This window comes from Talpa europaea, assembly GCF_964194135.1.
Source record: "Talpa europaea genome assembly, chromosome: 6".
NCBI classification, from domain to species: Eukaryota; Metazoa; Chordata; class Mammalia; order Eulipotyphla; family Talpidae; genus Talpa; species Talpa europaea.
Genome location: NC_140072.1, coordinates 50,090,156 through 50,103,587, shown reverse-complemented (window position 1 = coordinate 50,103,587; position 13,432 = coordinate 50,090,156). Strand labels below are relative to the sequence as shown.

The 13,432-nt window shown below is 33.8% G+C and overlaps 1 protein-coding gene across 4 annotated transcripts in view; it reads left to right on the top strand.

Annotated features, from left to right (window-relative positions):
* Positions 1–451: 451 nt before the first annotated feature.
* The window catches only part of CTNNA2 (catenin alpha 2), a gene marked incomplete at both ends in the record, with an annotated part of 953,627 nt that continues 940,646 nt past the window's right edge, over positions 452–13,432 (top strand). For all 4 annotated transcript variants that reach the window (XM_084235606.1, XM_084235605.1, XM_084235604.1 and 1 more), the window contains one exon: positions 452–553. In XM_084235606.1, the coding sequence (XP_084091732.1) occupies positions 452–553 (102 nt within the window). The remainder of the gene's footprint in view (positions 554–13,432) is intronic.

Genomic DNA, 13,432 nt, shown 5'->3' with positions numbered 1-13,432 from the left:
TGCATACTAGCCTTAGCATCCATTCTTCATCTTTCTTATAGCCCTCTCTGAATTCCTTGATCACAACATGGGCTGCTCTGAGTATAATCATTGCCTGCCTCAGTTGTGTCTGCCTTGAACATGAGCTCCTTGAAGGCAAGACTGAAGTCTTCTCTAGGACATAACAGATGAATGTATGTACTAAATATTGAGTGAGTCAAATATTTCAGGGTTACTTAGGTCCCAAGAACTTGTCTATTGTATACATATGCCCTCAGGAGCCCTCAGTTTTAAATCTGACTCCAACATTACCACCTTATGCAATTCTGGTTCTGATTTCCCCATCTCTACCTTGACGTGGTTGGACTAGATAGATAATCTTCAACTATGTTCTAGGTTTCGATGATTTATTCATTTTTGATTCCCAACAGATCTTTATTTCTAACTGATTTTGTGTGTTTCTATAGGGAGCATGACTTCGGCAACCTCACCTATCATTTTAAAATGGGACCCAAAAAGTTTGGAAATTCGGACACTAACAGTAGAGAGACTTTTGGAGCCACTTGTCACACAGGTAAGGGATTCTTCAAGATACTTTGTTACATGTGTATTTTCCTATTTTGATTATATCTTGATTCTCCAAAGAACTTAGAAATCCTTAAGAGCGAATAATCATGCCATAATACTGATTACTGAATTTATATTACTGCCTGAACTATGGACAATTTTATTACCCAATAAGATTTGAAGTGCCTTTTAAAAAGTCTTCATTTGATTTTTTAAATTAAGTTGATGAGATAATTAAAAAGGGGGCCTTGGTGAAGGGTGTTCTCATTTGCGGTAATGGGTTCAAAGTCTAAATAAACCATTCCTAGCACAGTTTCAGATGCTAATGCACAGTTAAGAAAAACTGTATTGACTATTTAAGAGCATAGTATATTTACTAAATTATTTTTTCAAGTTTACAAGGGACAATTCATCATGTTGGAATTATGAAATATTCCATGTTTGTATTGTTACAGTTGTCATTTTTCTACCAAATGACTGTCAACAGAAAAATATATCCTTTGGATTTCCAAGTTTTAAAAGTTATATTTTAGTGTTTTGTGAACCATACACTTTAGTATATTAATTGAAAATAAATGAAATATGAAATTTCAAGATTATAATGGTTTATTTGTAGAGAGAGATGGTGCCAACCTATGGGTTTCCTATAGCTGTTATAAAAATTTATCATAAATTTAGTGGCTTGAAGTGTCTTATGGCTTTGAAGATCAGACGATATAGTCCCAGTATTGAATGAAATGCATTTCCTTACTTTTCTACCTTATAGAGGACACGTGTCTTCTTTGATCTGTTGATCCCTGTTAGAAGTCAGCAATATAGCTTCTTCAAATCTATCTTTAATTTTTTTCCCAAAAATTTATATATTTATTTATACGAGCACTGGGTATAGTCAGCAGCGCGGGAGGGTGAGAGAATTCACCAGAGCCAGAGTGGGGAACAGAACAGGCAGAATGATGAAATACACTGCTGAGGGGAGCAGCGGGCGCAGCTGGAGAGGTCTGCGCACCATGTGGGACCCTCACCAGTGGCCGGGGATCGAACTGGCACTGCAGAGGATCGAACTGGCACTGCAGAGGCTGTGGGCAGCTTTGCAGCCCAGCGCTCAACTGCCGCGCCACCAGGGGAGGCACTCTCTTTAATTCTTAACTCTGCTTCTCAGCCTGCCTCCTTCATGATGACAATTATGATTATACTTGGACCCACTCAAAAACTCAAGAATAATCTGCTCACTTCATGATCCTTAGCCAAATCATATCTGAAAAGTATCTTTTGCCATTTAAAATATCATATCCATAATTTCTAAGGATTAGGAGATGGGCATCTTTGGAGGTCACTACTCAGTTTGCCATGGTTTTCTCTGCCTCCCCTGCCATATCAGATTCATACCCTTCCCACCTGAAAAACACATGACCACACCCACAGATCATCAAAAGTTTTCAACCATGAAACTCAAGTCCAAAATATCATTTTAATTTCATCTGTTTGAAAGTTCCAAATCTCATCATCTAACTAAATTAAGTATGGGTAAGGTTTTGGTCATAGTCTATACTGGAACAAAATTCCCCAGCCACCTGAATATCTGTGAAACTAGGAAACCTGTGAAACTAGTTGTGCTCCCCAAAACATGGGCTCCCAAAATGCTTTGGTGGGCAAGGCATAATATAAGTTACAGACACTCCTATTTACAAAGGGAAAAAATGGAAGGAAAAAAGGTATTAATCTCAAACAATTTAGAAATGTAACTGGGCTAAATCTATTAGATTTTAAAACCTGGAAATGATCTTCTCTGAATTGAGACTCTACCTCTTGGCCCTTGCTTCTAGTATTGGTTCTCCATCCTAAGCATCATTATTCCCTTTTCATGAAGAGATACATATATTTTCAGCTGAGTATTATGATCAGCTAATTTCCTGTATGTAGAATTTTGTGAGTTTTACAGCCAGTTTAAGTTTCATCCTTCTTCTTGCTCTTTCAGTCCAAATTGGCAGTGTTTCTACTGATACAAGAAAGTTCTGATTTTCCCCTGCATGTCTCTGGGATTCACTCCATTCTGCTTCGAGATCTTTCCTAGATACTATTTCAATTTTGAGCCTCTGCTGAAATAGCTGAGGGAATCCATGAATCACATTTCTAATTTGTATAAAGAGTTCCTTGTATGATGGAATACTCTGAATTTTTCATCCTTCCAAGGCACTAGGCAAAGGTTACCAAGACACACATTGGCTACTCTGTAGATCGGCTACTTCTCCATTTCCAATAATGTTTCCTCTTTTCCTTTTGAGCCTGTACCTGTATATTCTTTATTTACTATATTTCTTTTTTTAAAAAAATATTTATTTATTTATGCATACAAGAGTTAGGGGACAGACCAGAGATGCAGGGGTTGAGAGGATTCACCAGAGACAGAGTGGGGAACAGGGCAGGCAGACTGACTGAAATACACTGCTGAGGGGAGCAGCAGGCAGGACCGGAGAGGTCTGCTGTGCCATGTGGGTTGCTCCCTGGCCAGCTGGGGATTGAACTCATGCTGCAGAGGCTGTAGATTGCTTCATAATGCAGTGCTTAACCCCTTGGGCCACCAGGGAGGTCCTTATTTCCTATATTTCTACTAGATGTCTGCTTCTAATAATTTAGATACACTCTAAGGTGATATAGTCTTTCCACACTATGTTCTTCACTTCTGAGTCTTTACCAGGAGTAAAAATCACATTTTTACCAACAGTATATTTAAGGAAATCTAGGATTTTTCTATCATGCTCCTCCAAATTTTTCCAGTTTTATATAGGCTTCAGTGATATCTTTGGGGACCTGACCCTAGTAATGGAAATGAAAGCACAAGTAAACAATTGAGACTATATCAAACTGAAATATTTCTGTACAGTGAAAGAAACTGTCATAAAAATGAAAAGATACCCTACTGAGTTTAAGAAAACATTTGCATAACATATGTCCAACAAGGGGATATTATTCAAGATCTACAAATAATTCAAACACCTCAATAATAAGGAAGCAGTTAGTCCAATTGAATAATGGACAGATGAACTGGAAACCTCTCCAGTTCATATAGATGGCCTATAGTTACATGAAAAAAATAATTCTCATACAATTCTGGGCATTAGAAATCGTTATATCAAGGTGGTTTTAAGTCTGTTTCTTTTATTATCAGGGAAATTAAAATCAAAACTACAATGAGATATCATCTCACTCCTGTGAGAATAGAACATGTCAAAAGTAGCATGGTAATAACAGGTATTGGAGAGGATGTGGAGAAAAGCAAACTGTTTACATTATTGGTGGAAATGTAGTCAGGTCCAGCCCTAATGGAAAACAATATGGAGGGGTTTCTCAAAAGATTAAGAAATAAATCTACATGTTCCAACCATTTCTACTCCTGGGTATCAACTCAAAGAATTCAGAAACACTAATTTGAAGGAGCATATGCACTCTGTAGTTCATTTCAGCATTATTAGCAATAGCCCAATTATGGAAACAACCTAAGTGCCCAACAACAAGTTAGTTGATTAAGAAGGTCTGGTATACATACTTAATGGAGTACTACTCAGCTATAAAAAGGAGATGAAATCTTACCATTTGCTAAAACATGGATGGTACTGGAGGAGATAATGCAAAGTAAAATAAGTCAGAAGGAGAAAGGCAAATAGGGGATGATTTCATTCATATGTGAGATAAAGAGAAACTAAGCAAAAGAACAGAAAGTCAAAACTAGAATAAACCCTGTGACTGTAAAATTGGAGCTACCAGAATGAGAGGATGTGGGAGAGGATCAAAAGGAAGAGGGCATCCAGTGGACTATGGTGAAGGATATGGGTGCTTTGGTGGTGGTGTTATGATGTAACGCACATATGAAGAGGTGTGACCCTAAACCTCCAAATAATATGTGATGTTTTATACCATCGTTATCTAAATAAAAATATTACAAGAATTCTTTTCTAGCCTTTTTTCAGTATTAATTCCGATGTCACTACCACATTTTTGGGTATTTGTTACAACAAATACAAATAGAGTATTTGTATGTTTCCAGTTACTGCTATAACAAATCACTGCAATTCTAGTATCTTAAAACATCAAAATTTATTGCCATACAATTCTAAGCATCAGCCATCCTAAAATCAAGGTGTTTTTAGGTCTCTGTTTCTGAAAGAGGAAATTCCTTCTCATTTTTAGCATCTTGAGTGCACCTGCATTCCTTGGTTCTGGCACTTTCTTCCATCTCTAAAGCCAGCAGCCAGAGTATTTTCAAATCTCTGACTTCATATTCTATCCTTATATCTCCTCCTCTGAGACAACCCTTCTGCTTTTTCTTATGGGAATCCTGATGATTACATAAGGACCACTGGCTCTTGAGATCTCTAACATAATCACTTCTACAGTCTCTTTTTTACCATTTAAGCTAACAAATTCACAAATTCTTGGGATTAGGGAGTGGACCTATTTTGTATGAAATTATTGAAGTATTTCATTATATTTATCCACATTTTTTATTTTGTCATGATTCTGGTTAGTGCTATAAAAATGTCTAAGAAATAGCTAATATTGACAGTATAATGGATTTGGGTATATGTTATCTACTTAGATTTTGATCTGTAGACTAAGGCTAATCCATAAATTGTTATTAGTCTGTGGTATGCACAGAAATTGTTAAGTAAGCACTTTCAATTTTTTTTTTACCATTTTATGGAGTAATTTCATGTCTTTGAATCTAATCCTAAATCTTGGGCTTTTATTTTTTAATCTGTTTCAATTTTTCCAATTATGCATTTCATTAGATTTTGAAAAAGTTTTGGTTGTGAACTATTGGAATGAAAACATGGTCTTTTATCACAGATAACTTAGATTGGTTTGGGAGATATTTTGGTGTTAGAATTATTTGGTCTAAAATATAGTTCCATTAATCCACTTTAAAACAGACTATCTTTTGTTACCCTTGGCATTTTCACTTCAGATTATATATCAATATATTTAACACTCATCATATAGATTAAATGAAACATAATAATTAAAGCAATGCCTGGTATAAAGTAAATTATATGTAGTTTGCATTTTTCTTTTTTTAATGACTATATATTCAATCTCAATTTAGCCATAAACCAATACTGTATAAATCAATGAGAAGGATATGAATCAATAATCATAAACAACACAATATGATACATAAATTATCCTTTGTCACTTAAAATAGTCTTATGTGTTTATTTGTTCTTGTACTTATCTAAAGAACAGCATGTCTAAGATTAAATTAAAAAAGTTTTCTTTATCATATCTTTCAGTTCAATTGCCTAAAATTCTTTTGCCAGATTAAGCCAACAATTAAAATATTTATGAAAATTAAGAGCGGTAAACCTTGTCATTCATATTTGTTCACTTAATACAATAAAATGCTAAAAAATATTGAATTTCAGACAGTGACTTTGTAATGTAACTAGTGTTAACTTCCCTCAAATCTCTCCTAATATATAAATGAGTTATTTTTCTTCCTAGTGTTCCTACCCTAATTTTAAACACAAAAGTGATTCTCTAAAATTTTTGATTTTCAAAGCAGGCTTCTCTTTATATTATTTCCCTGTAATACTATGATTATCCAATCAAGACTGAACATTCTCTCTACTGGAATGAAACCTTAATGATAGAATTGATTTAGTTGTTAACCTTTGGAGGCCACAGGAATAAGAAAATAGAAAAAAGAAAATATTTGATAAAAACCCCATGCTCAACATTTAAAACAAAAAAGAGAACTGAGAGAGATAAACCAAGGCCCTGTTTTTATCAAACACACCAACGTACACACAACTTTATGAACTGAATAAAGCTCCTATTTAGTGTCACTCTTGAGTGACATCTTATACCTGTAATTGTCCTGCATTTTCTGGTCAGAATGAACAGGGATGAAATAAACACAGGAAGTTAAGTCATTCTCAGTAAATTTTACTCATGTCAGAATAATGGCTTTAGGAATTTACTGTTTATAATTATAGAAACTATCCAACACAATATTACCTTGGTTTGTTTAAACAGTAAATAGTTCTCACTCAATTAAGTACAAATGGGGACTGTTGTGGTTTGAGTTGGGAAAACTGTTCTCTGTGGTGAATCCCTTCTGTTTTGAATCATAGTACCATCTTCATTTTAATCATAACGTATATGAGGGTGCATATTTCTCTTACTATGTTAAAATACCAAAATTCCATTTAGAGTTTTTTTCATATTATAGATTATGAAATTTCAAATGAGAAGTAATTTATTTTTGTAATTTTAATTCTTGAAATTTTTTTTTTAAATTTATTTATTTATACAAGAACTGGGGTACAGGCTAGATACGCGGGAGGGTGAGAGGATTCACCAGAGACAGAGTGGGGAACAGAACAGGCAGACTGACAAAATACACTGCTGAGGGGAGCAGCAGGCAAGACAGGAGAGGTCTGCTCACCATGTGGGACCCTCGCTGGCCGGCAGGGATTGAACCTGCACCTCAGAAGCTGAGGATGGCTTCACAGTGTGGCACTCAACCGCCTGTGCCACCAGGGAGGCCCTAGTTCTTGAAATGTTATCTGAACTTTTTATGAGTTCAAAAAGCAAAGATTTTTAATAGGCCACATTCTGTGATAGCAAGCTTTATTAGAAAACTAAAACATGTTATTTGGTAATTTTATTAGAAAAGTAAAAACTTATTGGGAAATTAAGACACACTCTTAAGTAACTAAAAGAGAACTAAAAGAAAACTAAAAGAACTGAAAACTAAAAGAAAATGACAAACTATGTGAGTTAATGAAAAAAAGGACCTCTTTCTAACAAAATATACACATTCAGTAAAAGCTGTGTTCACTATAGAACTTTAACTACAGATACTTTATTTTTTTTTAATTAAGGAAGAAAGAAACAAACTAAGTACTCATCTTAAGAGGAAAAAGAAACCATAAAGCTCTAGGAAAGAAGAATATAATAGCTAAAAAAAAGTACTGTAACTAAATGGAATCCAAAATGCAAAAGGATTAAATAAATTCCAAATTTGATTCTGTTTGAAGTGGTCAATAAAAATTCCTTAATTATAAATAACAAATATGGAAAGAATATGTGAGATTATGAATGATGAAGCAAAAATAACTTGTGAAATAAGAAATGAAAAGAAACATAATAGGATATAACATGCAATGTACCACCAATGACACATGAAAATTCTATAGTGATACATGGAACCTAAACTTTGATGGTAACCATAACATAGTATATTCAGATGTAAAATTATAAGGCTATGCAGCTGAAAGTTATGTAGGGTTACCTCAAAAAATTATTTTAGAAGACATGAAAATCTAGAGAATGGGAATAAGTGTCTAGAAAAATTTACATTGCCAAAATATATACATGAGATAGTGGAAAACTGTAATAAGTAATAGAAATACTAGAAAACTGTTTAAAGTCCTGCTTTCACAATGGAACCATATGGATGTAAAATTGAATATTAGCAAAGATTAAAAATGATCATTGCAGTATTATTTAAACTACCACCTCAACCATAGAAAAATATAGGCAACAAGCCAATCATATTTTGAATAATCATAATTTTAATATTGAAAATTTAAGATTTTTTGTCTTTTCAAAAGATACTGATGAATCTATATCATTTCTCAATTTAAATACAAAAAATCCTACCTAAAATATCATAAACATCATCTTACAGTGTATTAAAAGTTCAGCAAATAGGCATATGAAAAAATGTTCAGCATCACTTGTAATCAGGGAAATGCAAATCAAAACTACAATGAGATGCCATCTTACACCAGTCAGAATGGAATATATTAAAAAAAACTAGCAACAACAAATGTTGGCGAGGTTGTAGAGAAAAAGGAACTCTCCTGCACTGTTGGTGGGAGTGCAAACTGGTCTAACCACTATGGAGAGCTGTGTGGAGATTCCTCAACCTACTAAAGATAGAGCTTCCATATGATCCAGCAATTCCACTCCTAGGTATTTACCCAAAGGACACAGAAACATTAATTCCAAAGGGCACCTGCACCCCTATGTTTATAGCAGCACTGTTTACAATAGCTAAGCTATGGAAACAACCCAAATGCCTAAAAAAATAGATGACTAGATCAAGAAGATGTGGTACATATACACCATGGAATATTACTCAGCAATCCAAAAAGATAAAAAACACATGCAGTTTGCAGCAACATGGATGGAGCTAGAAAGGATCATGCTCAGCGAAATAAGTCAGAAAGAAAAAGAAAAATACCAGATGGTCTCACTCATAGCAGGAATTTAGAAAATCTAAATAAGGGACTGGGAAAAAGACTAATTATGATAAAGAAAAAATCAAAATCAACAAGCAGCTATAAACCAGAGACATAGTACGGGGGGAGGAGGAGAAGAGGAGGGATTATGGTCAAAATAAGGGGGGTGGGAATTGTATGCAGAATATAACCAAAATGAAAATGCATACATTGTACAAAATTGAAAAATAATGTAAGAATTATATAAAACAAAATAAAAAATAAATAAATTTTAAAACCTAAATAAATACATATAGTTGCTTAAAAAAAAGATGGGTATAAGGTCAATTATCATGCTGTGTTATGGAATCTAAGTTGAACAAAGGAAAGAGCAGGAGAAAGAAAGGAGGATGATCTCAATGATACCAAAAAATTGTTAGAGCAGGGAACTGAGAACGACAACTGAAAGTAAAAGAGGTTTGGAGGTTTCCACAGACAAGTGGGGTGAGTGCAGCAATGGCTTTGGAAATGGTACCATATTTGATAGAGTGACTAGTGCAACATATGCAAAAGAATGGAGATGAAAGTTACTGGCTCAAATGTGGATGGATAAACTCTTAGAAGTGGAAGTCATCACTGAGGACAAGCCTTAGGGTAACCAGAAAGATTGTTGGTTATGATCCAAAGTCTCCAAAGAGTAGGAATGATGGAACTAAGATTAAAGGACAGACTCTTCAGCATCCGTTCCTCTTCACCTGACTGCTTCCTTCTTGAGCTACTGCTACCCTAATGTTCACCTGACTACTCCTGCTAAGGAGTCCCTTTTGATTTCCTCACAAATAAGCTGAAGGATATGAGGAGGTAGTGAGATCAAGAAAAATATAGGGTGGATATACATGGGAGCTGGAAAACTAAAATTGCTGATGGGGAATCCTCTTGACAACTTATTCCTCATGGAGACTTCTCATTAGAAGTCATGAAAACACCATTCAGGGAGAGAGGCCACAGAGGAACCACCTGCCAACACTGTGACAAATAAAATGACTCAGGGAAGATTGCAAGGTATACCAATGGTAGGTCCCTGCCTGGGTGAAAAAAAGGAAAAAGATAACAGGAAGAGGAAACATACATTAAATCAGCATCTATTATGTGCCAGACTTGTGTAAGGCTTTGCAAGTTGGCATGCTCCACAAAGGTACCACCTTCAAATGCAGATACCAGAGATTTTATTCTGAAAATTGCCTGGCAGATAACAGTGTTACAGATTGGATTGTGACCATCCCACCAAATAACAAATGTTGAAGCCTCGCCCCCAATGTGCCTATATTTAGAGATAGGGTTTTCATTGAGAGAATTAAGGTGAAATGAGGTTATAAAAGTGAAGCCCTGATCCAATAGAACTGGCATTCTTCTTAAAAAAGGAAGAGACATTGTGATGTATGCATACAGAGAAAAGGCCAGGTTAGAGCATAGTGAGAAGGTGGCCTCTTCATCAGGGAGAGAGGCTGCAGAAGGAACCACCTGCCAACACCTTAACCTTAACCTTGCAGCCTCCAGAACTGTGACAAACTTCTGTTGTTTAAGCCATCAAAAAAAAAAAGTTCAGCAAATATATTACAATATATACATGGTCTATAGTGGTGAAATATGGGTGAGTTGGTGGTAGGTGCACTATGGTGGTAGTGCCTGATGGGGTATCCCAATATTATCTCAGTTAAAAAATTAAATTAAAAGCAGAATTTTTAGGAATATAAGAGGTTTTTTTGGAATATATTGAGAGCCTGTTACCATGAAAAAAACTTTCAGTATCTCAATAAATTATACCATTAGATACAAAAAAGATATTTTGTAGAATTTTGAATTTTGCAGACATTCCTAATTAATATATGAATAAGATTAAACTTTTTTAAAACTTTTTTTTTTGTTTGTTTGTTTTTTGCATGTAGAACTGGGTTGTAGGCCAGAGCTGCAAGGATGAGAGGATTCACCAGAGACAGAGTAGGGAGCAGAACAGGTGGATTTACTCAAATACACTGGTAAGGGGAGCAGTGGGCAAGACAGGAGAAGGATAAAACTTTTAAATTACAGGAATGTAGTATAAAATGTAACAGATAACATCCTGTTAAAATGATATGATTTATACCATTAATATTAATATGATTTTGTGGTTAGATGGCTAGATGTAAGATAAACATGAAAATAAATTATTTTTAGCTATTCAAAACAGCTAAAATAAATAAAAACAGTAAGAATTCTCTTTATAACTAAAGAAATTAAAGGGTCAGTTCCATTCCTATATGAAATGTATACCTTTTATGTATAATGTATAGTGTATGTAATTTTGTATAGTGTTTATGTAATGTTGTAGTTCTTTAATACCATTTAACTAGAGATTACATATGCAGTCTTTGAAGTCAAAGAAGATTATTTGTGGGTCTAGTATTCATGTTGACATTTCTACTTAATTATTTAATCTCTCCTCAAAAATAAATTGTATTTAAGAATAATAATTTACACATCATCATAGGATTATTGAACTGATACATAAGATGGTGAATTAAAGTGATTAGTGAAGTGTCTGACAGTATTCTTATAATAGTAAGACATGTTTGCTCTTAATGCCATATTCTTCATTGGATTCATTGGATATTTTCTTTAATTAATTTTAATTCAGATGTAGTAAAAGAATGATTTCTTTGCTGTGTTTTATCCAATAGCAGAAACCACTTAAGATATTGGAAACTCAACCATTTCCATTTCCATAAGCTGATGAAGATAAGGCTGTCACAATAGGACAGAATGGAATTTGCTGAAATACTTGTCCCTTATTTTCTTTTACAAAGATGAATCAAGAACTTAATAAATAACAATGAGTATCTGATAAAATAATGCCACTGGTGTTTAATGAGATGTTCTAACTTGGCATAATAGGAAAAGAACCTGCTTAGAAGAAGAATTCTCTTTAATCATATCAAGTATTATTTTGAATAGAGTCCATGGGATCCTATTAGTTGGGCTTAGTGACTTTGATAGTTTGGTCTTTCAAAATTTTTCTCAAAAAGTTAATAATTATCTTAAAAGCTAAGTAATTAGAACTTCATATAATTGAAATTTTTTACAGCTTAAAACCTCACTTTCATTATTTCATATATACTTGATTTTCTCTCTTTTGATTTTCATTATTTATAAACGAGCCATCTTCATATAACTCATGAAAATAGTTAATTTCTTGCTATATTTATTCAGGAAATCAGTAGATTTAGAATTAAAAACATGGAATTAAGAGCTGTAAATGACTCTAGATATAGACCAACAAACACTCAGAAATGAAGTAATTTCTGAGAAATGAGTCAGTGTGTTCATTGTTATGCACTCTTACTAACACATTTTACAAAATAAAGAATTTTATGTATAAGAATTTTCCAAAGGAAAATGAAGTTGCATTGTTATCCTTTCCCATCTGTCCAGAAGAAATCATCATTCAGAACTACTTTAATACATGGCTTATTCATGAGATTCAAAGATTAAAATATTTGGGGTGGTTTCCATGGTGACACTATAATGTTAGAATAAGTTGTTCGTGCATCCTTGTCACAGGATTGAAATTATATGAAAATTAATGGGTATGCTAAAAGCAAATTATGTGAACTATATTAAGATTGTTTATTTCTTTGATCGGTATTATGTAGAGCATAATTAAACTGGTTTCAAATACTTTCCCACTTTTATTGTTTAATCTCACCAAGTTCCATTTTAATTTTTGAATGATAACTTACTTGCCAGGAAAAATGATTCAGTCTGGTCTTTAATAAAAGTTTATGTGGGTAATGGACTACCTAAAATATACTATATGATACCTCTCTGTTTTGTTCTTTGTAACATATATTAAAGATACAATTTGAAAACAAGTAATGAAATGATAATTTAAGAATTTATATCATATATTTAATTGAAAGACTGTATTTTAATTGTTTTCTAATTAGTTTCATGTTTTAATCTTAACATTTAATAATTTTATAGTAAACACATATACCTAGGTAGTTATTATGGTGGATGTATGCTTCTGGCAGTTATTTTGTTCTCCACTTCAGAATTGGGAGTTCAGTTGAATGGTATATTGTTTGGCATAGATTAATTTTTGTTTTGAGATTATGTTCAGAATTTTGTTGTCTGCCACCAGGTGGGAATGATGCCCTTTTGTTGAATGGACAGCTGTTTTGGCCATGTTTTGAATCTTGAGTAGCATATAGAGTCCTTTTAAGAAAAACAAAACAAAACAAAATTCTCCGAATTCTAGAGTGTATGTAAAATAGTATAAATGTGGAATTATGTTTATGTGTATGTTTATTCATAAAGATATTTGCGAACTAAGTATCAAAAACACAAGAAAAAACAATTGATATTAATGTTAATTTAATGGATGATGTTTTGCTGAAACTAAAACATTGTATATGATATCAATATATTGATGATGACACCAGCTCTGGGTCTTCTGGGTGTGGCAGAGACCCACAACCATATGCCATGTGATGAGTCAACTTTCCCCCTGCCTTTAGGACCAACTACAGGAAATCACCACTATTGAGTGCACCATGAGATCATTTCACCTTTGCTTAGCTTGAATACATCACAGGTACCAAACAGCATCTATCTTTGTT